Source organism: Notamacropus eugenii, chromosome 3, assembly GCF_028372415.1.
Source record: "Notamacropus eugenii isolate mMacEug1 chromosome 3, mMacEug1.pri_v2, whole genome shotgun sequence".
Classification (NCBI taxonomy): domain Eukaryota; kingdom Metazoa; phylum Chordata; class Mammalia; order Diprotodontia; family Macropodidae; genus Notamacropus; species Notamacropus eugenii.
The window spans coordinates 97,046,863-97,073,114 of NC_092874.1; the positions used below are offsets into that span (position 1 = coordinate 97,046,863).

General features: G+C 41.1%; 1 protein-coding gene across 1 annotated transcript in view; it reads right to left on the reverse strand.

Annotated features, from left to right (window-relative positions):
* Window positions 1-84: 84 nt before the first annotated feature.
* LOC140531845 (uncharacterized) overlaps window positions 85-26,252 on the reverse strand; it is a 38,221-nt gene continuing 12,053 nt past the window's right edge. Inside the window, 3 exon segments of the mRNA XM_072650525.1 lie at window positions 85-508; window positions 510-926; window positions 6,556-6,645. Of these exon segments, the coding sequence (XP_072506626.1) occupies window positions 85-508; window positions 510-926; window positions 6,556-6,645 (931 nt within the window).

Here is a 26,252-nt window from a genome sequence, read left to right on the forward strand (position 1 = left end):
CGTGTGGGGCAGTTCCTGTGACATGAATCAGCTGCAGATGGGTCAGGCCATGCTGCACCATTCTCTTCATTGCTCTCCAGGTCTTCATATCAGCTTGCACAGCAAAGGGGTGACATACTTCTTCTTATAGCTGTAGGTGGAGCTGAGCACCATCACACCGTCCTTGATGGAGAGGGTGTACAGGCGGTTCAGCATGCCATAGTTGGGCTCCAGCAGTAAAACTGGGTCACACGAGATGCTGGTGTCCTTATTCAGGATGACCTGGACCAGGTGTGTGGGAAAGATGAGAGGGTTTTTGAAGCATTCCTCTGATTTACAGACATAGGACTCCTGGTGGTAGGGTCCTGGTGGCGAACTCCGCAGCTTGGACAAATTGGAGCACTTTTGGGAATCTACCATTAAAGCTTCAAACACTTCAAAGTCAGTTTTTTTCACCTGAATGACATTGTTAATTGTGCCAAACTGGCTGGTCACTACTGGCTCAGAGGCATTGTAGGTCCACTGTCCATTCCAGCAAATTCAGGATTGCTACAAAGTTGTTGTGGCTTCTTGTAAGGTGTAGTTTCCTCCAGTTATTGATGAATCCAGATAAGTAGACCTCTTTTCCTTCTCCTGTCCAGTGAAATACAGTTGGACGAGCTTGGCTGGGAGCTCGATCATTCACTTCTAGATCATGCTGCCATTCAAGGAACTCTTCCTTTTCCGGAGCCTTGATCTTCTCAGAGTAGACGAGGATGGCATCCTTGGGGCTGTCCATCATGATCTTAGGCCCCTCGCCTCCCTCCTTGCTGGGGATAGTGCTCCTGGTGCTGTCCTCGCAGAGGGTCTTGTGAACTCCCTGGAGTTCTAGGCTGGCCCTCTCGCTGCTGGTATTGCCTAATGGTGGGAGTCTGTTGCTGCCCCTTTTCCTGCAGCTGTTGCTGCCACTAAAACCAAAAAAGCCATAAATCATTATTTTCAAAGTGCTTTGCATATGTTGTCTCCTTTGATCCTCAGCACAACCCTGGTAGGGAAGCACTATTTTTATCACTCCCATCTAAGACAGACAGGGTTAAGTGACTTGCCCACGGTCTCACAGCTAGAATGTGCCTAAGCCTGGATTTGGACTCCTCTTCCCGATTTCAGTTCCTGTCCCTTCAAATCCATCCATTGCAACACCTAGCTGCACAGTACTAGGCTTCTGGGACATGACTCAGGAAGGCAGTAACTGGGATAGAATTTAAGTGACTCTTTCATATTTGTTGTTCATTATTTCTGATTCTTTCTGACTCCATGGACCATAGCAGTGTACAGGGTTTTCTTGGCAAAAATATTGGAGTGATTGCCATTTCTTTTTCCGGTACATTGATTCCATCCTTTTGTCAGGCAATCAGACTAGTCCAGGGTTACACAGATAGGAAGTATCCGAGTTTGAATTTGAACTTAGGTCTTCTTGGCTCCAGGTCCAGTGCTCTATCCACTGAGACACCAGCTGCCTCTCTTAAAGAGGCTGGTAAAGATCAAAAGCCAATGTAAAAAGAGCCTAGACATCATCTTTCAAGAAATTATCAAGGAAAACTGCCCTGATATTCCTGGACCACTGGATAAGAATGGAAAAAATCTACCTATCCCCTCCTGAAAGACATCCTCAAAGGAATATTGTAATCAAATTCCAGAGTTCCCAGGTCAAGGAGATAATATTACAAGCAGTAATAAAGAAACACTTCAAGTATTGTAGAAACACAATCAGGACGATGGAAGATTTAGCAGCTTTTACATTAAGAAACTGAACAATTTAGAATATGATATCCCAGAGATCAAAGGAGGTAGGATTAAAACCAAGAATCACCTACCCGGCAAAACTGAGTATAATACTTCAGTAGAAAAAAATAGAATTTCAATGAAATAGAGGACTTCCAAGCATTCTTGTTGAAAAGACCAGAGTTGAATAGAAAATTTGACTTTCAAATACAAGAATCAAGAGAAGCATGAAAAGGTAAACAGGAAAGAAAAACCATAAGGGACTTATTAAAGTTGAACTGTTTTCATTCCTACATGGAAAGATGATATTTGTAACTCATGAGACCTTTCCAAGTATTAAGGTAGTTGGAGGGAATATATATGTGTGTGTGTGTGTGTGTGTGTGTGTGTGTGTGTGTGTATGTATGTATGTATGTATATCTATATAAAGAAAGAGAGAGACAGAGAGACAGAGTCAGAAACAGAGAGAGAGACAGAGTCAGAGACAGAGAGAGGGCACAAAGTGAGCTGAATATGAAGGGATGATATGTAAAACATAAAATTAAGTTTTGAGAGGAATGTACTGGGAGTAAGAGAAAGGGAGAGATAGGATGTAATAAATCATCTCACATAAAAGAGGCAAGAAGGAGCTTTTACAACGGAGAGGAAGAGGGGGAAAGTGAGAGGGAATAAGTGAGTCTTGCTTTCATTGGATCTGACTTCAGGAGGGAGTAACATACACATTCAATAGGGTATGGAAGTTTATCTTACCTTACCAGAAAGCAGGGCATAAGGGTATAAAAAAGGGGGGATAACAGAAGGGACAGCAGATTTAGGGAAGGGGTAATTGGAAGCAAATACTTTGGTAGAGGGGACAGGTCAGAGGAGAGAATAGAATAAATGGAGGGCAGGACCAGATAGAGGGAAATGTGGTTAGTCTTTTATAATTTGACTGTTATGTAAGTATTTTGCATGACTACTCAAGTATAGAATTGCTTGGCTTCTTAATGAGGGTGGGTGAGGAGGGGGGAAAGGAGGGAATGTGGAACTCAAAACTTAAAAAATTAATGTTAAAAATTGTTTTTTACATGCACCTAGGAAATAAGATATATAGGCAATGGGGTATAGAAATCTATCTTGCCCTATAGGAAAATAGAAGGGAAGGGGATAAGAGATTGGGGTGGGGTTGAAGGGAGGATAGATTGGAAGAAAGGGTAACCAGAATACAAGCTATCCTGGGGTAAGAGTAGGTGGAAAATGGGGAGAAAATTTGAAATTCAAAATTATGTGGAAATGAATGTGGAAAGCTGAAAATAAATAAATTAAATTAGAAAAAAAGAGGGTAATTACAAGGGATAGAGGTGTCTGAACAACAGTCATACAGTGTCCCCAGATGTAAGGGTTGACCAAGCACCAGGATCTCCATGGGGTCTCCAATATCAGGCTGCTTAGAAGTTCTTTCCCTCCCATTTTCCTAGGGAAAGAAAATTGAAGTCTAGGACATTTATCAGGGAACTCACTTTTGAACAGGCTCCAACCATAAGTTGTCCATTGCTCAGTGACCAAGCCCCCCCAGTGTCTGTTAGCCTGGAATCCTGCAGAAGGTAGTGATTCTCCTGGGATGGAAAGACATCACTTTTGTATAGAGGCCACAAAGGAGCCAGACACCAGAGACTGAGTTGTTCATCTTAGAGAGAATTTTAGGAACAAACAGGGTCAGAGGGCACAGGCAAAGCTAGGAAGGAACCAGAAGGACCAGTATGGATGAGGGCAATAAGTATTTATGTGCCACTAGAAGGTTTGCAAAGCACTTTACAAATATTATCTGATTTGGTCCTCACAACAACCCTGGGAGGGAGGTGCTGTTATTGCCCCCATTTATCAGTTGAGAAAACTGAGGCAAAACTGAGGGCCAATGACTTGGCTGGGGTCACACAGCTAGGTAATGTCTGAGGTTGAATTTGAACTCAGATCTTTGTGAGTCCAGGCTCATCCTTCTAGGCACTGCACCACCCAGCTGCTTCTAATGGGAAGGGAGATACAAAGGCTGAGTTGGGTTCACTTTAAGAGGGCAAGGAGGTTATCTTTGGTGGAATCAGCCTTGCCCCTTGGCCTTGGCTTAGTGCCTCAAGCATCAAGACAGTCTATGGGGAGCTTAGGAGAAAGACAGTCCTAGTATTGCCTGACTGGGTGTTCTTTGGTTCTTACAAATGGCTTTTGTAAAGCTGATCATCTGCATAAGCAAAATGAAAATAGTCCCCAAAGCCTTTGGTTGTTCCAAACTACCCATATCTTTGCATCCAGACTCTGGAGCCATGGACTTCTGGAATGAGTTGGTTTAGGCCAAGAGCCAGGATTCCCTGTAGGTTCAGACTGTCCTGACTATAGCCCTGAGGGTCCGTCTACACAAGCCACTGGAATTTATGGAGAGGAATGGAGGAATTGGTAGATGAGGAGCTGCTAGGCATCTGAACTGGAGCTGCTGCCCTTGAAAGATCAGTATGTCATGATTCCAAATGGTTGTCAACCTACTTCTGACTATCAGACTGAGGACCTTTGCCTTCTTTCCCCACCTCAAAGTAAGGGATTTGCCGTTGCAGCAAGGGATTCTTCTTCAGGTTGTGGCATTGTGATGTCAATGATGGGCCCCCTTGGTCAGCCACCATCCAACTCCTGACAGCAGGTCTTTTTCCTTATGGGTCCTCCTAGACCACTGCTTCTGAGGCTGTTACTCATTAGACTGCTGAGCAGGTTGGAGACTGGACCCACTCTCATTATGTTCCCTAGGCTCTCCCTCTCCTGTCCCATCCTTGGACAGCTGGCACTGTTGAATACTGGAATGGCCTTTAAAGCATCACTTCCATCATCATCCCTGTGACAATCAGCATTATATGTCCCAGCTATGAGAGGCTGCATCTTTGATACTCAGCTCAGCCCTAAGTGTGTGTGTGAGGGGGTTGGTTCTTCATTCTAGCAGCATCTTAGATCTGACCTCAATGAACTCTCCCTTTCCCAGACAGATGGACCATCTTTAGAGTTAGGCCTAGGTGACCTCTTGCATCCCTCCCTTGTTCTATACCATGTAGGCAGTCACCTGGGCCTTGGTGCTTCTGCTCCCTTAGAATGGTCTATACAGCCCAGAAAAGTGGATTAGCACCCTCTTAAATGATTCCTTTCCCCAAGGATCCTTCAGTCAGCTCCTTCTTAGAAAGTGTTTGAGGGACCAAGGTGTCTATATGTTAGGAAATGTTTCACTCTTTAATGCTGTGGCTGAGGAGAAACTCTTTTTCTTCAATTACAGGCAAAGTCAATTCACCTGAAATAAATGGCTCCCTTAGCTAAAATGTTGGCAACACTGCATCCCTGGATGCAGGTAAGAGGGAGCTTTCATCAAGGCTCCAGATAAGAAAGGGTCAGCTCCTCAGGAAACTTTCTATACAGGGGCAAAAATGTGGTATCATTGCCCTTTTGGGCCGTCTGGGGAGACAGGAATTTTGGATGGTCAGCCAGGAGTTAGAATGAGTGGTGTTAGAAGGTGAGACTGGAACAAGCCTGAACAGGGCAACTGCTACTGGAATGTCCTTCCTCTCCTCTCTGTATGTTGTTGTTCAATTGTGTCTGAGCCTATATGACCCCATTTGGGGTTTTCTTGGCAAAGATTCTGGGGTGCTTTGCTGTTTCCTTCCTCAGCTCACTTTACAGATGAGGAAACTGAGGCAAACAGGGTGAAAATAACTTGCCCAGCATCACACAATTAAGTGTCTGAGGCCAGATTTGGACTCAGGAAGATGAATCTTTCCTGATTCCAGGCCCGGCGCTCTATCCACTGCACTACCAGCAGTCTGTGCCTCTTTTTATAGAACCTTCCAAAAGTTTTCCTCTGCATTCAGCATTTCTGTTGGACTGATTACTCACCTGAACTCACAGAGGCTATTCTTCCTCACCATCCCACTCTTGACTGCCATCCTGAGTTGGTAGCAGGTTGTTTTTTTCTGCTGTCAGAGACTGCACTCCTTGAAGCTATTTCTGCTCTGTTTCCATGGTTTCACTCTAGGTCTCCCTGGAAAGTCTGTGTCTCTGCTCCCTCAAATGTCTCTGAGATTCTCTTGAACTGACTTTCCAGCTGCTGGGTAGAGTGTCTGCTGCTCTACAATTGACAGCTTGGTTGGGGTTGGGGAGGAGGAGGGTGGGGTTGTGAGTTGTAGAGATTAAGCTTTCCTCCCTTCAGGGGCCATACTCTAGGAAGTGACCTCAGACAGGTTTGGCTCCTCCTGTCCCCACTGTGGGCTGTCTTAGCTATTGATCCCTGGAAGGACTAGGCACATCTCCTGATTGACCCAAGGATTTTCAAATAATTTTTATCATTTTAATAAATTTCTCCTACCTGTCCAAAAGCACTTAAAATATTGACAAGGAGATACTATAGTTTTACTGTGAAATAAAAATGTCTAACCTCCTATCTCTGTTTTGTTTGCTTTAGGGATAAAAATAAATGCATTTCCTCAATTGAGGAATCTGAGTCCTTCCTTCCCTTAATGTAATTCCAGCAAAAAAAGTTTTTACACTTCTTCAATAATCCCAGAGGACATGATGTCTTAACTACTTCTTAGCACATTGATACCCAATCATCTGTGATTCTGTCCAGTGATACCTCCCCTGAGCTGAGAGTGGAGGAGCTGCAGCCTCCTTCTACAAAATCCCATCAAAAGAGGCTGATTGGAGAGGTAGAGAGCTGGCTGAGCAGTCAGCTGGGTCTGGGTGCAAGTGTTCCCACTCCCTGACATTTAGCCATCTCCTCCAGGCCACGACCTGGCCTCATTCCCTTGTCACCTGTACCTGTTCAAGGGTCGGGACTGGCCTGCCAAGAGCTGCTGCTGAGCCTCTGGCCAGCCCTGAGTGCCTGTCTCTGATTCCCCTTCCCCCAATCTAGAAGAAGAGGTAGACTGAGATTTTAAATCCTTCAGTTCTTTAACTCTTTGTTTAATCTCTGTCCTAGGAAAAAGTTCTGGGTTTGTTGTTCTTCATCCTTCTTTCTGAGAGGACCAATGACATCATGAGGGGATGTCTTGGTATTGTCTGTCACTTACCATCTTCCCCTAATTTTTTTCACAGGATTAATGGTTTTCATTGGGTTTAGAGAATTCCTGGTGAAGAAATTCCTTCTACCTTCTACCAGCACCTCCTCTGCAATTTATAGCTTTAGCATATTTCCTGGGTATAATGGTAAAGGACTTTGAAGATCTTCCCTGCCTGTTAGTAGATCCATGTGCTTGCTTTATGGTTTGACCCAGCCCACAGCCTGAGTCACATGGAACGGATGGTGGGAGGAGCTTGGCAAATAGGTGGAGAGGGGAATGACAGGGCTGAGAGTGAGGCAGAGCAGCTACCTTGAGTGAGAAGGGGTGGAATATTGCCTAGGGGAGCTTGTTTCTGGGGGTGCCTAGGAGGGAAGGCATGTGGATGGTGGTGCTCCCATTATTGGTAATGTGTACAAACTTCGATGTTATCGTGGTGGAATTGGCTTTCTGGTATGTGAATAAATATTTTGTTTTCATTTTTGAGGAAGAGAGTTTATGTTTTTGTGAATTTACCCTGGAAATACACATGCACATCCATAGTGACTGCTGTGGGCATTGCACTGGTGCTACTCTGGGGCACTGAAAAATTAAGTGACTTGCCTTGGGTCAGTATTTGTCAGAGACAGATCTTGTGTCCTTCTGCCAAAATTCCTTGTTTCCTTGTTTGCTTGTGCCCTGTTTCTGAGGCCAGCTCTCTACCCACTATTCCACATTGCCTTTCATTTCCCTCTTCTGGGTAATTCTCAATATAAAATGACACTCTTTACTCATAGATAGTGCAGTATTGTAAGACCAAAACACAAATTTGTGACAAGTAACTAAGTTTGCTCAGCTTTGATAACATTGAAGCAAGTGTGAGACTAGGAATCTATCTTCCCTTTAAATTTTATGGCTAAGAGGAATGCACAAGATTGCAGTATGTAACAGAATTATTCCTCTGTCAGTCTGATGTAATTTTGTCTATAAGAAGCCTCATTAGAGTCCCAATCTGGGTTCAGGAATTCTTTAAGGCCTGGTCCTGTGCTTGAGATAGTAATAAAACCTCTGTTTTTATCTCTAGCATCTGTCTTGTGGTAAATATGTATTGGTCAGCAATTACCCAAACAGGAACACAGAGAGGAGATATTTTTCCCCATACCTCATCATAATCCTCTGAAGACTTTGGGAATTAGAGAGTTGGTTTTCAATGCCATGTTTATATCTTGTTTGAATTTTGGATATGTGTAAAATCAGCCTATAGAAAATGGTGGTCTGGAAATAAGCCTTGGTCATGCGAACTGTTAACTTGTACAAACGATCAGACCAACCAGGTGAACAGTAATAAAGCAAGGCCTTTTATTCAGGGTGGAGGAAAGGTAGCTACAAACCTCTTCTTCTCCTGTCTCCCTTACTCTTCCTGAGATTCTCTCCTTGGCAGGTTGTTCCTTTGGGTTAAGCTTTGCTTCCTCCCTGAGATTCTCTTTTAGAGGACAGATGATCTATGAGCAGAATGATAATGCCCTGTAACACTAATACTTTTGTAGGAGTTTACCTGTGAATGGTTTAGATGATTTTACTCTCTGAGAGGAGAAATGGGGCAGCATTGGGACCCTGGGCTCCTATTGCAGAAGGGATGCTTTCCTGGCCAAAATTCATGAAAAAAAGTATAGAAAGGAGAGCTTGGGGGCACCAAAGATAAATTAATTACTTAGATGTCAGTTTCACTTGGGACAGTGACCCTGCTAGGGAGAGGACACTGTGTAGTCACAGAATTCCCAGAGAGAAGAACTAAAAGTCATCTTCACACAAGAGCAGAGAAGGAGAGTAAAAAAGGAGGTCTCCAAGGTCAGTGTCAAGAGCAGAGCCAGCTCTGGCTCCCTTCCTTCCCCTGACCTGCCCGCTGGCTCCCTGGCCGTTCTTGTCTCATCCTTTCCCCCTCCCCTCCCAGACACACACTTCTTAGGTTGGACAAAGGGAGCCATACAGCCCCACACAGCTGCTTCTGCAGGGCCCTTCCAGCTCTGAGACAGAGTCTCCCCCATCATTTCAGGGGTTCTGTGTGGGTATCACAGCGGCCATACTTGGGTATTCTTAATTGACTCCCTGCAGAGTGCAGAGTGCAGCCAGTTAAGTGAAGTGAGCTCAGTCTGCCTTTAGAGGCCCCAATGGCTCCTTCTTCCCTCTTTCTTTTGTCGAGGGCACTGTTGGGATCACCCAGTGCCCTAACGTTCTTCCTGGCTGCAGAGACCTTTCCATTATGTAAAGTTATCCCATTTTGTTCAGAATTCAGAATTATCCTTTCTTTCTTTCTTTTATTTTAATTTATGGAATTAAGTATTTCCATAACATAGTATAATAAAAAGATGATTGCACTTGCAACTACATATCAATTACTTACAACTGCCTGTTCCTTTTTAATACATAATAATGCTACCATGTAAATTTGCTTTTTTCCCTGTTTCTTCTTTCTTCCCCCAATTCCCCTCACCTTTCCATAGAGATGACTACCCTTAGATAGAAATATATCTGCATATATAGAAGTTGATTCCATACAAATTTCTCTTTATTAGTTCCTTCTCTGGATGCAGATAGCATCTTCCTTCATATGATTTTGCAGTTAATTTGGGTGTGTATAATAGTCATAAGAACTTATTCATTCAGAATTATTCTTAAAACAATATTATTGTTGCTTTATACCATGTTATCTTTATTCTGTTCGTTTCATTCTTCATTTTTTTTTGTGCAAGTGTTTCCAGATTTTTCTAAGATCTCTGAGCTCATCATTTCTTATAGCACATTATTTTCAGCTCCTCTTTCCCCTTCCACTAAAACCTTCTGATAAGTGAGCTTTTCCCTTTCTCTCACCCTGAAAATGACACTATCTCTTTAGCCCTTTTCACATAGAGCAGTTTTGTGATGAAAAGGAAAGTAAAGAAATTTTTGTGTAAAATAGAAGACTTGACTGTTAAGGGATGTAAGATATTTCCATCGTTAGCAGATGAAACTTTGCATGCACAAAAGAAATACTATTGTATTGCAGTACAATACTCTCAGAAAAACCTGGAAAGACTTGCATGGGCTGATGCAAATTGAAATGTACTGTGAACATTTTTTAGATGACTTAATTCTCTGACTGGTGAAATGGGACAACATTGGGGCCTTGGGTTCCTGATGAAGGAATACTTTCCTGGTGAAGAGTCATGGAGAAAAATACAGAAAGGGGAGGTTGGGGGTATCAAAGCTAAATTCCTCAGACATCTGTTTCTCTGGGACAGTGACCCGGTTGAAGAGATGACACTGCATAGTAAAGAGGATTCCCTTAGACCCTACTTTCAAGTCCCTATGCATCTGGCCTGTGCCATGCCAGCTTTCCAGGAAAAAATACACTTTTGAGGCACTTTGAAGTTTAACCTACATTACAAAAGGAACAAAACAATAAACCAAAGCTGGATTTTTGGGGCTTTCTTGAAAATTTAGCACTTGACTTGGGACATCCAATGAGAGCTGGCTCCGGCATGCACCTCTGCCAGGCACAATGTAAACTCTTAGTAAAAGCTTTATCTATCTAAGTCAGTGCCTGATAAAGTAGTTCACACTAAAGTGAGAATGACTGGGAGCAGTTTCCTTGAGGACAATTCTCATCCTAGAGGAAGATTTGCTTAGCCTTCACCTGGAGAAAATTTTTTGCTTGTGGAGACTTTAAAAAGTACAGTCCGATGTTTGTGTGTATGGGGATCGAGGGAGAATGAAGAGAAATGGCCAGAACATCCACCGGGAAGGTCAGAGGAAGGAAGGGCAACCTGAGCTAACTTTTTCCCCGTGTTTTGGCAGAGGTTAAGTAAATTTTTATTTAGGATAAGAACGTGGTCAGGGGATGTCTAGAGATAGCACTGCTTACCCCAAGGACCTGGATGTATAATGGTGAGATAGGGTTTTCGAACAGGTATTTGGGAGCAGGAAAAGGCAAGGGGGGGCCTTTTTTGAAAACTGAGACTTGCCTTTCAACTGCAACACTCAGGACAGCCCTTCTCTGACTAAGAGTGATGCTGGCTTCCCATTTTGGGATCATGATTTTGTCTGTGGGTCCTTGTAACCTTACTAGTAACCTCAAACTCAATCCATAATGATGCTGACCTGACTGTGTGGGCAGGAGCTTGATTTGGTCCTTCAGATTTGCTGAGCCAGTGTTGATTTCATCTTTTCTCACCCACCTCCCCTCAAGAACAGCCCTCACTCATAAATCTGGCTAAGTGTGAAAGGACAATGATTCACCTGAGAAGAGATTGTTGTCTAGGAGGCAACTATGGGGCTCTAGCAGGGAACGGGAACTCAGCCATCACACGTGTACTTCACCCAACTCAACAAGAACCAAAGCAAGCAGAGGAACAAAGCAGACTGCTTGAGAGGTGCAGGCCAGCCCCCACAGTCAACACGATGTGCTGCCAATGCCTCTCCTGGCCAATCTGGCCTTGGTGGCTTCACCAAAATGAACAGTCTTCTCCGTCCTGCTCACAGAGCTGAGATTTGGGATTAGTTTTGGTATAGGGTGTGCCTGGAGGATGTGGGTATATGAACAGCAGGAGGGTGATGGAAAATTGTCTAACCTCAGGACTGTCCATTTCCTGACAATGACAAGATTTAGAGATAGAAATCTCCAAGTTTTCCTGATGTAGCCAATCTGGACTAACGAAGCCAATTATTAATGATTAGATCTGTGGATAAATTAGACTCTCGCTCACTTTCTATGTGTCTCTCTGTCTCCCCTGGTACCTACCTCCCCACCTCCCATTTTCCTGCTTGCTCACTTGGCCATTATTTTCTTTAAAAAAAAAAATTAAAACATTTTATTTATTTTATTTTTAATTTATGCCATTAAACAAGCATTTCTATAACGTAGTATAATTAAAAAAAGATTGCACAGAAAACAGTAAATCTATTACGTACAAGTTGCTATTCCTTTTAAATATATAATAAAATTATTATGTAAATCACTTTATTTTTCTTTGTGTTCTTAACCCCACTCTGCCCCCACCCTAGGGATGGCTACCAGGAGACACAACTGTGTATATGTACATAACATCATACTAAACATCCCTCTATCTGTCAGTTCCTTCTCAGGATATAGACAGTTTCTTCCTTCACGTGCCTTTTGTAGTTCATGTGGGTATTTATAATAATCATGAATGATTCACTCAAAGTCGTTCTGAAAGCTATTTTATTGTTTCTGTATACAATGTTCTCTTCATTTCTGCTCATGTCACTCTTCATTATTTCAGTCCACTTTATCCATGTTTTTCTGAGATCATTGAGCTCATCATTTTTTATAGCCCAGTAGTAATTCTGTTATGATCAAAAACCTCAGCCTGTTCAGCCATTCCCCAATTGATGAGAATTCCTGAAATTCCTACTTTTTGCCATCACAAAGAAAGCTGCTATAAACATGTTAGGACATATAGGTTCTTTTCCTTTTTCCCTAGTCATCTCTCTAAATACATCTAGTATTGGTATTATTGAGCCCAAAAGGTATATATAGTTTAATAACTGGACAGAATTCCAGATTACTCTCAAAAATCATTGGATAGGTTGAAAATTCTAGTCTTTTCCATTCCCTTCCAACCTTTGTCACTTTCCCCTTCAATCATTTTAGTTGGTCCGATAACTGTAAACTGATATCTCAAACTTGTTTTAATTTGCATTTCTCTAGTCAATTATGACTATAAATTGTTTTGATTTCTTCACTGGAAAACTACCTGTTCATATGCTTTCACCATTTATCAGTTTGGAAATGATTCATATTCCTTCTCACCTGGACATTATTTTCAGCTCTTCTTTCCCTTCCTTTTCTAATAAGTGAGCTTTCCCTTTTCTCTCAGTCTATAAATGATACTGTCCCTTTAAATGCCTTTTCACATACAGCAGTTTCACGATAAAAAGGAAATAAATTTTTGCGTAAAAGAAAAGACTTAATTGTTAAGGGGCATAAGACATTGCCACTCTTAATAGACAAAACTCTAGATGCCCAAAGGAATAGGAAAAGAACTTTGTTTTATTTTTTAAAAAAACCTCATAGAATGTATGGGTAAGGGAACTGATCTCACATGGGACCTGAGCAGTGTCAGGTGGATGTTCACTGTGGCATCAGTATAAAGTCTTCCAAAGCCTCACTTGATCCTGCCATCCCAACTAGCTTTCTTCTACTTGGTAGCTGAAATTCTTGAAGAAGTTGGCTCCAATCAGTGCCCCTCCTTCCTGTTTTCCTACTCCATTCTTTTTCTAAATATGTAAATTTTATTTTTTTATCTTGAGCTCAAACACCAAAAAAGAGAGCATTTCAATATGTACAAAAAAAGCCATGCATCTGAAATTGTGAATGTCTGTTTTATGTTGCTATTTTTAGAAGTTTCTGTAAATTTGCACTGACTTTATTTCAAGAATTCTGGAAGAAAAATCTGCATTCCAATTTTAAAGTCATTCAGGATTTCATAATGTGTAGCTGCCAGGAGAGACTGTTAGTGCAGATATTGAGGCAGCAAAGAAGTGCTCAGAGTTCCTGCCGAAAATCCTAGATGAAAGTCCCGTCTTGTGGGACTGGTCTATGTGATCCACCAAAGCCTTCTCAAACCTACATCACAGTGGAGGAAAAAACTATGCTGTGGCACAAAGCTTTGAAAAATTGAGTTGCTCTTCTGCTTGGAGGGAATGTATCTGAAATTTCAAATGAAAACCTGCTCTTGTGCACCACTCAGAAAATCAGAGAATGGAAGGGAATTAACAACGGAATACTACCTGTGTAATATTTCCCTAACACTAAGGTAACAACAACCCTTCTGATTTTTGGTCAAGCATGGTTTCTGTTTAACAAGCATGCTTCATTCCCAAAGTTGAGAAGGTTTGTAATGACAATGTCATTAATTTCTAGATTCTACTTCTTTTGGATGAATCCTCAGGTCAGCCTGCCCATCTGGATGATTTTAACAGAAATGTAAAAGCGATCGGCCTTCCCCAACACTATCTTGTTATTATAACCTATAGATCAAGAGCAGTTGAGAATTTCAAGACACATTATTTAGGAACTACATTTGCCCAGGCCAATGCAACTTTGGCTGCAGATAAGTACTTTACATTGAGATATTCCTGGAAGTTCTTGAATATTTACTGTGCAGTCTGGAATATTGTGAAGGCATGGGACAATGTAAAAGCAACATGTATGAAGAGAGTTTGGGGGAAAGTATGCCTGCAGTTTGTTCTGATTTTCCTGAATTTGAAAAAAATGAAACATTGAAAGAAGTGAGTAGCAAGACTGCAAAATTAGCCAAAGAATTGGAGCTAGAAGTAGATGAGAATGATGTGGAATTTATTGAATTTCATGGAGAATTGTTGAATGAGGATCTATCTGATTGGGCTGCAAAGATTTTAGAGGATGGTAAGCTTTGGAACCTAAAGCCAAAGCAGAAAGTTTCTTAATGAAACACTTGGAAGAAGCATTTCATCATTTGAGTGAATTTTTCTCTGTATTGAAAATATGGATCCAATTATTTCAAGATTTTTAAAAGTTCAAAGACTAGTTGATATCATGTGATGTACAAGGGAAAAAAGAGAACCACTGTTCAAACATTTATTTCTCCATAGCATCATAAAAAAAGGTGTGCAGCAAACCACCAGCGGTAAAGGCTAGGTGCAGTGAGTAGAAAAGGGACAACATACTGCCAACTCTGATAACTTTCTGTACAATACTGTGCGTAAATGATCACTTTTACCTTTCATTCAATAATTCTATTGATTATCATGGAACAGCTTCTACTTTATCTGCAGTTTAGCATATTTTGTGATTTGTGCAAAGGTTTTATTTTGTGAATACTTTTTTAATGGGCTAACTGGAAGTGAGCAGTGAGCATGCTCAATGAGGGCCAAAAACTGGACTAACCAATCAGAGGAAGACTTCAGTTTTTTGCTCACCCTGACACAATAGTCATGCTTTGCATCTTCTCTGAGTGAATTTAGCTGTCAACATTCTTCTGACAAAGATCAGATGCCTTAAACAGGATATTTCCCTGGCATTATTATTTTGTGGCCTTCCCTTGTTAAGACTGCCTTCAGTGATGGCATTCCTCCTTCCTTGTTGTTTATGGGCACTGTTACGTTATATTTTGTGACATCCATTGTTTATAGTAGAAAAACCAGACATCTGGAGCATCCTCTTGGGAACTGTCATTTTAATTGGCACTGCAACACCTCACTTATCTTGTTGCTCTCCTGTTATGGCATTCACATTTTATGTCATTCCCATGTTTATGGTTGACACATACTGAGACTCTAAATTTGGCTGACATAGGCCTTCTGAGTCAGGAAGTGATGGGGCTTGCTGTGAGGGTGTAATGTCTCTTTCAAACTCACCTTTCCTTGAGTTCAGATTTCCTGACTTCCACACGTATGTTCTGCTAGCTTAAGGGGAATAAACAGAACATATTAACCTAATTGCATTTGTCTCTTTTTAGACCAAGCTCTGTTGGTTGACAATATGTAGGGGTTGAGTTCCATCATGTAAAAGATGTTTCACACGGAGGTCTGCAGAATGGTCCAAGCAAGAACAGTCTGTTTAATAATGTCCACACATTACTTTGAAAAGGGCTTTGCTTCTCTGTACTGCCTTCTGAACCTCCTTCGTTTTCTTCCTTTTTTCTCCCTTCAACATACTGCCCCATTACAGAAGAAAATTGTGACAAATATAGTCAAATGATAGAAATCTCAGTGACTGAGTCCAACTAGGAACATCTCTTTTGTTTATTAATTTTTTATATTCATTTAAAATTTTGAGTTCCAAATTTCCTCTCCCTCCAGTCCCTCCCCCCCACTCACTGAGAAGGCAAGCAGTAAGACACTCATTATACTATGATGTATATCTCTTTCCGCACCTTGTGCTCATGACTGCTCTTTTAGGAGACATGTAAGCTTTCATTGCAGGTCCTCTGAAGGCTTGTTTGAGGTTTGTTTTGAACAGATTTCTTGCGTCTTCTAGATTGCTTTTCTTTATAGTGTTGTTTTTCTCATAGAAATTACTGTTTCTGCTCACTTCAATCTTCATGCATCAGTTCTGTGTATTCTCTGATATCATGTCTTGTCATTTCTTGTGGCACAATTAAGATTCAATTACATGCATAATACTATAATTTGCTCAACCATTTCCCAGTGGATGTACTTCTCTTTAGATGCCAGCTCATTTCTTATTTCCCGCCTTTTAATGATCTCTTCAGAATCTGCAAGTCTACTTTACATAGTTATTCTGTCCCCTGTATTCTTCTTTTTGCCAAGATGCCATCCTCTCACCATCTTTTCCTGTTGAGTCTAACAAGATTCTCCTTTCTGCATTCGTGTATTCCTTTTACTTATCTTCCTTTCCTCCTCTTCAAATCCTTTGAACAGAACAAAACCCCTCTAGGTCGTCTATTTTTCTTGTTTTCCTCTCCCAGAACCCTTTGAGGACATTAAATTTCTGAGGAGACATTTGTTTTATCCTACCCCTCACCCCCATTAGATGGCTAGCACTCTAATACCATGTAGCTACTTAACATCTTCAAATAAAGTTATTTTTTTTAGATTTCTCTTTACTCTTGTTTTGTCACTTCAGTGTTTTTAGGCAGCTTTTCAGTCTTCTAATCAGAAATGCTGAGAAAATGCTATTCTGTATTCCATTAAGAATCTATGTCTGCCCAGTATCATACTCTACTTTCAAGGGTAATTCTTCTTGATTGAAAGACTATCTTTCCCCTTTCAGAATATTGCATTCCATGATCTTCTGTAGTTTCTGCTAGCAGCTATCAGATCTTGTGTGATCTTGCTTGGAGTTCCTTCATAACTGAACTGCTCATTGTTTTTGCAAGGGGGAGAAGGAATGCTTGTCGCATTTTATCTTTGATATGTGAACCCTGGATTTTAGTTATGACATTCTTAGGATTTTTCCTTTTGGGGTTTCCTTGAGGAGGTGATCAATAGAGTGTTTCTCCCAATACCACTTGTTCTACTATATCTGGCATTTTTCATTTATAATTTCTTGAAATATAATGTCTAGAGTCTCCTTTTGGTAATGGTTTTTAGGTGGACTATTGATTCTAAAATGATCTCTCCTTTATTTTTTGCAGGTCAGTTGTATTTTAGATCTGATATTTCACTTTGTCTTCTATATTTTAACTTTTAACTTTAATAAGGAAAACATGGGACACTTAGGTGGCCCAGTGGATACCTATGCCTTTTGCAACATGCAAAAAAAGTTTTCTTGCTTTTAAGTCACTTATTGCTGTGAATCCACATTCTCCTCCCTAACCTAAATCAAGATATCCTAAAAGTCACAAATGACTGATAGCCATCCAGAGGATCAACTGAAACTTTGAACCTCCATACTACAACCAAATATTCAACTGCTTTCCAATAAAAAGGAGACACAACAGAATCATTAAAAAGTTAGTTAACTTTAAAATTAACAGAGTTTTCATTTTTTGAAATTATTAAGTCCATATAAAATAATGTACATTCTCCAGTATATCTAATTGAAGTTTCTTGAATGTGGCCTTATTTAATTACAGCTAAATATCAATGTGGCCTCCCAAAGTGGAAAAGTTCCCCACCCCTACTCTAGATCCTCTGGCTTCTATTTTCATCTCCTTCTGCTTCAGGACCTGGAGTGAGGAGGAGGATGAGGAAGGTGGAAGGTGTGGACATGATTGCCAAGAAGAAAGAATAGAAGGAATAGAAGAAGGAATAGAAGACATAAGGCTTAGTAAGGGATTCACCATATTGCTTGCCCCCGGGGAGCAAAGTTGGTACCAAAGGTGTAGGCTGCCATAGCACCAATGCAATAGCCATGGCAGCCACTATGGATATGCAGGTATATTTCCAGGGTAAATTTGCAAAATATAAACTTTCTTCCTTAAAGATGAAACCAAAATATTTATTCAGATACCAGAAAGCCAGTTCTACCATGGTAACAATAAAATTTGTACACATCACCAACAGAAGGAGGACGGCCATCCCCAAGCCTTCCCTCTATCAAGCTCCGCCCCCCATGAACAAGCTCCCTTAGGCAAAATGCCCCTCTCTCACCCAGGCTAGCTGCTCTGCCTCCCTGCCTCTTCTCTCTCTCTCTCTCTCTCTCTCTCTCTCTCTCTCTCTCTCTCTCTCTCTCTCTCTCTCTCTCTCTCTCAGTTCTACCTCTGTCTTCTGGCTGTGCCCTTCCTGCTCCACCCATTTAGCAAGCTCCTCCCACCACTGACTCCATGTGACTCAAGATGTAGGCTGGTCCCAAAGTTCAAAGCAAGTCACATGGGTCTATTAAGGGGAAGGAAGATATTCAAATTCCCTTAACATTACAGTTGCCAGGAGAAAGATTTCAGGTCAATTAAAAAGGAAGACTGTCCTAACTATTTGAGCTGCCCCCACCATGGAGTGGACTGGGAGATAGTGAGCTCATTATCACTGGAAGGGGCCACAATTGTTAGAGGTGTCATAAAGGGGATTCATTCTTCAGGGAGGATGTTAGACTCTAAAGTTGCTTCTAACTCCTACGATTCTTTGAAAGTCTAAATTTATAATGTGACTAACATCAGCTATACCATTAGAAATTCCTACTTTCCTTTCAAGAGGAATCCCGACTACACATTTTAATGAGAGGAAAGGCTAATTGAGAAGTACTGCTTTAAAATTTGCAAAGTGCTTTACAAATATTATTTCCTTGGATCCTCACAGCAGTTCTGGAAGACAGGCATTATTATCATCTCAATTTTACAGATGAAGGAACTGAGGCAGAGGTTAACAGACTGGCCCAGGGTCACATGCCTAGGAAGGGTCTGAAGATGCATTTGGACTTGGCTCTTCATCTCCAGGTCCACCTCTCTAAGTGACCCTTAGCTACATCTAGGAAAACTTTGTCTGGGTGCCTTGAGCCCTGGGCCCTAGAGAGAGGAATTTTCCAACAGGAGCATCCCTCTCACCTCCACAGAACTATCCCTACATATGGAGAAGAGAAATCTGTCTCAGGTTCCCCGAGGACCCTTCCCTTCTTCATTGTATTTTCCCCATAGAATCCCTTCCTTAGGGGAAAATGCTGCACCAGCCTAAAAACCCCCTCCAGTCTAAACATTTTATCACCTGATGGAGTGTTCTGGTCACCTCTGCAGTAAAATCGCTCCTTACGTATTACTTAACTTTCTAGTTGATAGCACCAAATCTGTTGTGAGCCTAGTTAATGTTGACCAGGCCCTGAAACTTGGATTGCACCTGGCTGATATAATTGAAACCAATATCTGAAACTGTAGCACCAAGGCCCTGACTATTATCAGGGAATTTTCCCCATTCAATGAGATCAGAACTTTTGAGATCTCATCAAATATAGTCAGTATCTCTTTTTGAATATTACAAATGAGATATGAAACCCACCCATTACTCACCCAGATAGGATCTGAAGAACCTTCTAAGATTTCAGACCAAATGTGAGCATTGACCTGGAAAGGGGGTGCCTTGGCAGCAGTTATCCAGCATCCCCAGCTGGAATAGCCCACCCTAAGCTACCATCCTCACCCTTTTGTCAGATGGATATATTACAGGCTCTTTCCTTTTCTCTCATGGTATTCTTCAGAAGAGAAATAGGGAACTCTCTCATACCAGCTCCTCCCTAAGCTAAACATTCTCTTCAAGCAGGAAAAGAGTTTCTTAGTGATCCTTCTGACCTGATTCTGTAATCCTGAATTAAGCAGCCCATTCAGAGGACATGCAGGTCCAAAATGCTACCACTGTAAGGATTACCTCAGACTAAGTCTACACCTGGATTTGCTAGACAGCTAAATCCACTCTAGGTTATGGGACAAGGATTAATAGCATCCCACACTCCTAAGGTCCTGTCAACCCAACTCCTATGAATGATATGACTCCCACCAACTCTCATGTCCCCACTACAGATGATTGTGGGTATTGACATGACTGTCAGTTACAGTCTTACCAAAGGCCCTGTTCAGAAGGATGAGTAGGTAAAATACAACAGGAACTTCCACTGGGACTCTTCTCAGATACTGAAAACTCTTAGTTTAGTATTTTCTAGGATGCCAGAGAGGGAATGGGGCAGTTGAGATTTTGAGGGGATGGGTAATTACCACCCTCTTCCCCACAGTCAGGGTAGGGAAGGCTCATGAGGAGTGGACAGCCTTCAGTTCAGGGGATCTGAGTGACACGTACATTTGGTGGACATAATTTGCATTCATGGGAATGGTTCTGTCAGGCTTGGTCTCCCAGGGACTGGGTTCAAATCTGTTCTGCTGGTCTTCAGACACAGGTGTTATTTCCTCAATGTGTTGTTCCTGGTCAGTGCTTGTTTTCTGAAATAAAATGTTCTGGAGTATTTAGACTTCATATGTCATATATAGGACTGAAAACTCTCTCTTCTGCAGAATCCAGTAGGGACTGCCCTGCAGGGGCTCCATAGTCATTCACTGAGCTGCCAAACTGCCCTCTCTGAAACTGTCTGTTCCCTTCTCAAGTTCCATCTCTCTTGAAATTTCCAGGGTCCTGGAGGACATTATCTTCACAACAAAGAGCTTCCTATATCCTCATGGTTTAACCACATTTTCAGCTTTAGGGGCAAGGAAATATAAAGAGAAAGAGACAGACAGTCAGAGAGAGTCATAGATCTAGAGGGACCTTGGAGGTCACATGGTCCAACTCCCTTTAAATGTCAAGGAAACTGAGGCCCAGAAAAATTAGGTTACTTGTCCATGCTCACATGGTAGTAAATGTCATACACGTTTTTCTGTTTCCTCCACAATTCTTCTCTCTCTGAGGTTCATATCAAATAGCATAATATCTATGAAAATGATTTGTAAACTTATAAAGCCTCTATCAATATGAGCCTTTACTGTTAGGAGAAAGTGTGATATGGCCTCAAAGTATCTTTTCCCCTGGCGTTCAATGCCTTCATCTTCTCATGTCTGGTGAAAAATCCACAAATCACGTTTTTTCTCTGGGCCTTAGTTTCCTCACCTCTGACATGAGGGGTTTGAATTGGACAACCTGACTCTCCTAACCATGAGGTGCCAGAGGCAGCTCAAACATGCTCATGAGAGCTAACCATTGGATTTTTAGTATAAGGATCCCTTTGCTCTCAGACTCCTTGCCTTTGATTCCCAGGTCTGTGTTTGTTCTGAAGGTGAATTTCCTGCATTCAGCTCCTCTTTTGATTAATGATCTAAGATTGATGAATAAGTCTAGGAGTTTGCTGGCAGTTTCCTCACCCCTGTTTGACTTTGCTCTTCTGGTCTCTTCTTCCTCTCCAGTTTTCTGGTGTGGCATGAGGAGAATGGAAACATCCTGGGGAGTGGATTAAGTGAGACTTAACACTGCAGCCTGGGGTGGGGAGGAGGGGAATGGTTGGGAATAGCAGCAGCAGCAGCAGCTGGTCTGAGAGCAATTTCCCAGTGGCTACCCATCTGATAATATTTAATATAAATCTTGGACTTTAATAAGGGGCACAGCTTGAATTAAGAAGAGTCAGGACCTAATAGTCTCTTTTGTTGTCTTAAGTAAACTCAGAGAATGCCTTTTGGAATGTCAGAGAAGCAAATGGGGCTGACTTAGTAACTTCCTTACTAGACCCTTTCCTGGCATCTTAATGATAAGGAAAAACACAGATGTCCGGGATTGTCATTTTAACTTTGTCAACTCTGTGTCAGCGACTTCAAGGACCTGTTTATGGCAGGATGCCTGCCATCAAAGTGATGAGATTTTCTTCTTATTGTATGTCAGGGAAAGAAATGCTACAGAGAGGAAATTCACACAGCTTGGGATTATAAAACCCAACTGACACTATTTTGTTAATTGTCTTGTCTTACTAAATTTACAATTTGTTTAACTAAGAGAGTTCCTTTCTCACAGTGAAATACATTTAAGCCAGACGATTTCTGTACTGAGTCAGTCAGATAACCTCTGACTCTGTAGCACTATGTACCATTTCCTTTAAAAGGGAATTGTTTAATTAATTAAATCATAAAATGTATGCTTTTGCCTGTTGCCTTTTCTTTAACCAACTTTCAGGTCCACACATCTGATCTCAAGGGGATGAACCTGACTCTTTCCTGTCCCTGGGGAAGGCGCAGGCTCCATTCTCCCTTCTCCTCTCTAGCAGCTCCAGGCAGAGACTGGGAGCAGAGAGTTGGAAGGGTGTGTTTAGACAGAACTTTGATTACCTGTGCCCTTCCCTGGCTCTCTTGTCCTCAGTAGACATCAGTGATTCTCATTGCAATGGATGCCACGAATGTTCAATAAATCTGGACACAAATCATTTTGCTGATACCTTTTTTTTTTTTTTACATCAGAATCAGTTCTAGATCTTATGCCCTCCCCCATGAGGGAGCCCTCCCTTGTAACAAAGAAAAGAGTGAAAGGAAATCAGTTGAAACAGTTACCTTGTCCAATATGTGCATCCCTTTGCCCTTGTCATCTCTCTGCCAAGGGGAGGAACATGTCTGTTCCCTGGGAAACATGACTGTGTTATGCCATTACTCAGAACTGTTTCCTTCTGGCCAAATCAACAAGTCAACAAGCATTTGCTAAGTGCCTACTACGTGCTTGGTACTGTGCTAAGCCCTGAGGACACAAAGAGAAGCAAAATTATTCCCTGACCTCCAAGAGCTCACATTTTACTTGAGGCTACAGTATGTGCATAAACAATTAAACAGGAGGAAATTGGAGGAACACAGGGAGTGTGGTATAATAGAGATCAAGACTCAAAGTCAGGAAGACTTCGTTTCCAGTCCTACTCCTCCTACTAGCTGACCTTGGGCAAGTTATACCCTGTCAGTGACTGCTTTAAGATTCTCTTCTTTCCATTCTTTTTTTAAAAAATATTTAAAATGTTTGACACTAATTTTTAAAACTTTGACTCCCAAATTCTCTCCTTTCCTTCATTCTGTATCCCACACACTGTGAGAGCAAAGGATACACCTTTTGTATGCAAAGTCATGTAAAACATTCTCATATTAGCCCTGTTGAAAAGAAAAAGGCAAGAATAACGAAGTGAAAACAAAAAGCTTTTATCTTTGCTCAGAGTTTATCAGTCATCTCTCTGAGGCTGGAGAGCATTTTTCACCGTGAGTCCCTTGGAATTGTCATGGATTATTGTATGGATCAGAATAGCTAAATATTTCACACTTGACTTGTGTCAGTGTTGCTGTGGCTGTGTACAATGTTCTGTTTCTGCTCATTTCACTTTGTATCAGTTCACATCAGTTCATAGACTTCTTCCAAGGTTTTTCTGAAACCATTCTCCTGTGAGAATTATTTATTGATCCAATATTTTAGTTTTCACTCTGTAATTGATTCTGTTCTGCAACCCTATTCACATGCTGTATAACAAACGTCAGTCTTCTTTGTCTTGAAGTGAAGAAACATGAGTACATGAATTCATTCTCTCACAGTCAGAGATCAAAGTTTATTCTTCTTATTGATTAATTTCAGTTAAACAAAAACTCTGAGATAACTTTAGAAGTACAATACTCTCATAAAACACTTTATCTCTAAGGGAGCTGCTTTCCTAGCACCACCTGCACATAAATCACTTTGTGCCAAGGAAGCTTGTTATCCTTCATAACTTCAGTTCCATGACATCAATGTGCTGTCTTTGTCCTATCTTAGCCTATCATTGCCCAATTTTAAGTGGTCTTATCTAATTCCCAGGTGCCACTAAGTTTCTTCAAAACAGAGAAAGGAGGTCCTGTTCTCACTTGTGTGAGTTTAAACCCCATCCCTCAGTGTAATCAATTCCTTACCGCCATGAGGCTGCCAACCTATAACCAACTGCATGATCTTCTCATCTGTTTTGTTCTGGTCTTCATTCTATGCCCATTAAAAGGAATTGAATCTTCAATTCTTTGTCTGATAATAAACTAGTATATTTCTGAGAGAGAACTTACCACAGTCTAGCTTTTGTTGAATTTCACTCATGACCCCCTTCTTCATTCCTAATATCAGAATAGTATTCCATCACCATCACATATCACACCTTATTCAGTCGTTCCCTAATTTCCCATTCTTGAGGCATGTAACTTGCAGAGAAATTGCCAGCCTGCATTGGTAAAGGGAGTCTACTTGCTGAGAGTTCCCTGTACTAATGACATCACAGATTCAGTCCACTCGGCTGTCCTTGAAGAAGGAGAAAACACTGAGAGCTTGGGGAAGCAAGGGAAGCCACATGAAAATAGTGTCACCTGAGCTGGGCACTGAAGGAAGGTCAGAACTCTCCTAGGCAGAGGTGAACAAGAAAAAGAATCCCCAGGTCTAGGGGATAAACTGAGCAAAGAAGGGCTTAGGGGGAGGAGATGGAATGGCAACTTCAGAGGCCAGAAAGGTCATATAGAGTAAATGGAGGAGAGTAACATGAAATACACATGTAAAGGTAGACTCGAGCCAAATTATGAAGGACTTTAATCACCAGGGTAGGAATTTGAATTGTCTCCTAGAGACAATGGGGACTGTGAAAATCATAATCTTTACATTATTTGATGTTATAGTTGTAATGTTAGAACACCAATATGGAGTCACTTAGGTGAAGTGCTCGTCAGGCCCATAAGACCTGGAGTGGAAGTCAGATGAGGTCATACTTCTCCACTGTTCTGACCTGTGTTAACCTTGTGTCAGGCAGTTAATACCCCTGGCTTCTCAGTGTATAAACCTTCTGAGCAGCTGCAACCACAGGAGGTCTGAGTTCACTTTGGGCATCTGTATTTGGGTTAGGTAGGAGAATGTAGATTCACAGCAATAAGTGAATGAAAAGCAAGAAAACATTTTCGGCATGTTGTCGAATTTCAACTGGATCTTTCTTAGCATTAGACAACGACTTTAAAATGACATGTACTGAGAGCTCAATCAATTCCATCTGTAGTTCTTTAGGTGACTTGGCGATATCAACTAGGTGAGGATGACATGCTAATTTGAGTGTGATGTCATGATTTTCAAAGTCAGTGAAACTTTCATTGCATTCTCCAATTAACAGGTTTATAACAGCTGCATATTCATCAAATGGTTCACATATATCACTTTGCTCATCAATGACCTTTGCTAACTGGAGAAAATGTTCTTTCAAAATTTCCTTTTGAAGAAGTGTTTTGAAAAAAGATAGCTTTTTTGTTTTGAAATGCTTGGAGTTTTTTTTTTTTGCCAGATATCATATATAGACTTAGTTTTACCTTGCAAAGCAGCATTCAAGTTGTTTTGATTTGACTTAGTACACAGAAATGCAGCATTTCTACAGCAATCTTCCTTCAATATTCTTATCACTGATTCTGTTCTTCATGAAATTTAACTATTTGTTCTCTCAGAGATTAAATATTCACTGACCCTGTGAGAGCCAACTCACTTTAGAATGATTTGGCAAATCCACATTGAATACCTCATCGTTCAATTTTAGCATGTTACAAAACTCATGATGCTGTGTTGCATTTGCACTAATATAGTTAACAATACAATACCAAAGTATACAAACAGAAGACAACAAAGTCAAAGCTCCTCTATCCAAAGCCTCCAAGAAAAGTATTACTTCGTCTCAGGTCATGGAAGACATCAAAAAGGATTTTGAAAATCAAGTAAGAGAAGTAGAGCAAAAATTGGGAAGACAAATGTGATTGATGCAAGAAAATCATGAGAAACGAGTGAACTGCTTGCTAAAGGAGACCCAAAAATGCACAAGAAAATAATACTTTAAAAAATAGACTAACCCAAATGGCAAAAGAGATGCAAAAAGCCAGTGGGGAGAAGAACCCTCTCAAAAGCAGAATTGGCTAGATGGAAAGGGAGGTCTAAAATCTCACTGAAGAAAATAATTCCTTAAAGATTAGAATAGAGCAGAAGGAAGCTAATGAATTTATGAAAAATCAAGAAATTATAAAACAAAGCCAAAGGAAAGAGAAAAATAGCAGACAATATGAAATATCTCATTGAAAAAAAAACTGACCTGGGAAATAGATTCAGGGGAGACAATTAAAAAATTATTGGACTACCTGAAAGTCATGATCAGCAAAAGACCCTAGACATCATCTTTCAAGAAATTATCAAGGAAAATTGCCTTGATATTGTAGAAGCAGAGGGTAAAATAGATATTGAAAGGCTCCACCAATCACCTTTTAAAAGAGATCTCAAAAGGGAAACTCCTAGGAATATTGTAGACAAATTCCAGAGCTCCCAGGTCAAGGAGAAAATGTTGCAAGCAGTCAGAAAGAAACAATTTGAATACTGTAGAAATACAATCAGGATAACAGAAATCTAGAAGCTTCCAAATGAAGGGATAAGAAGACTTGGAGTAGGATATTCCAGAGGTTAAAGGAGCTAGGATTAAAACCAAGAATCACCTACCCAGCAAAGTTGAGTATAATACTTCAAGGGAAAAAATGGTCATTCAATGAAATAGAGGACTTTCAAGTATTCTTGATGAAAAGACCAGAGCTGAAA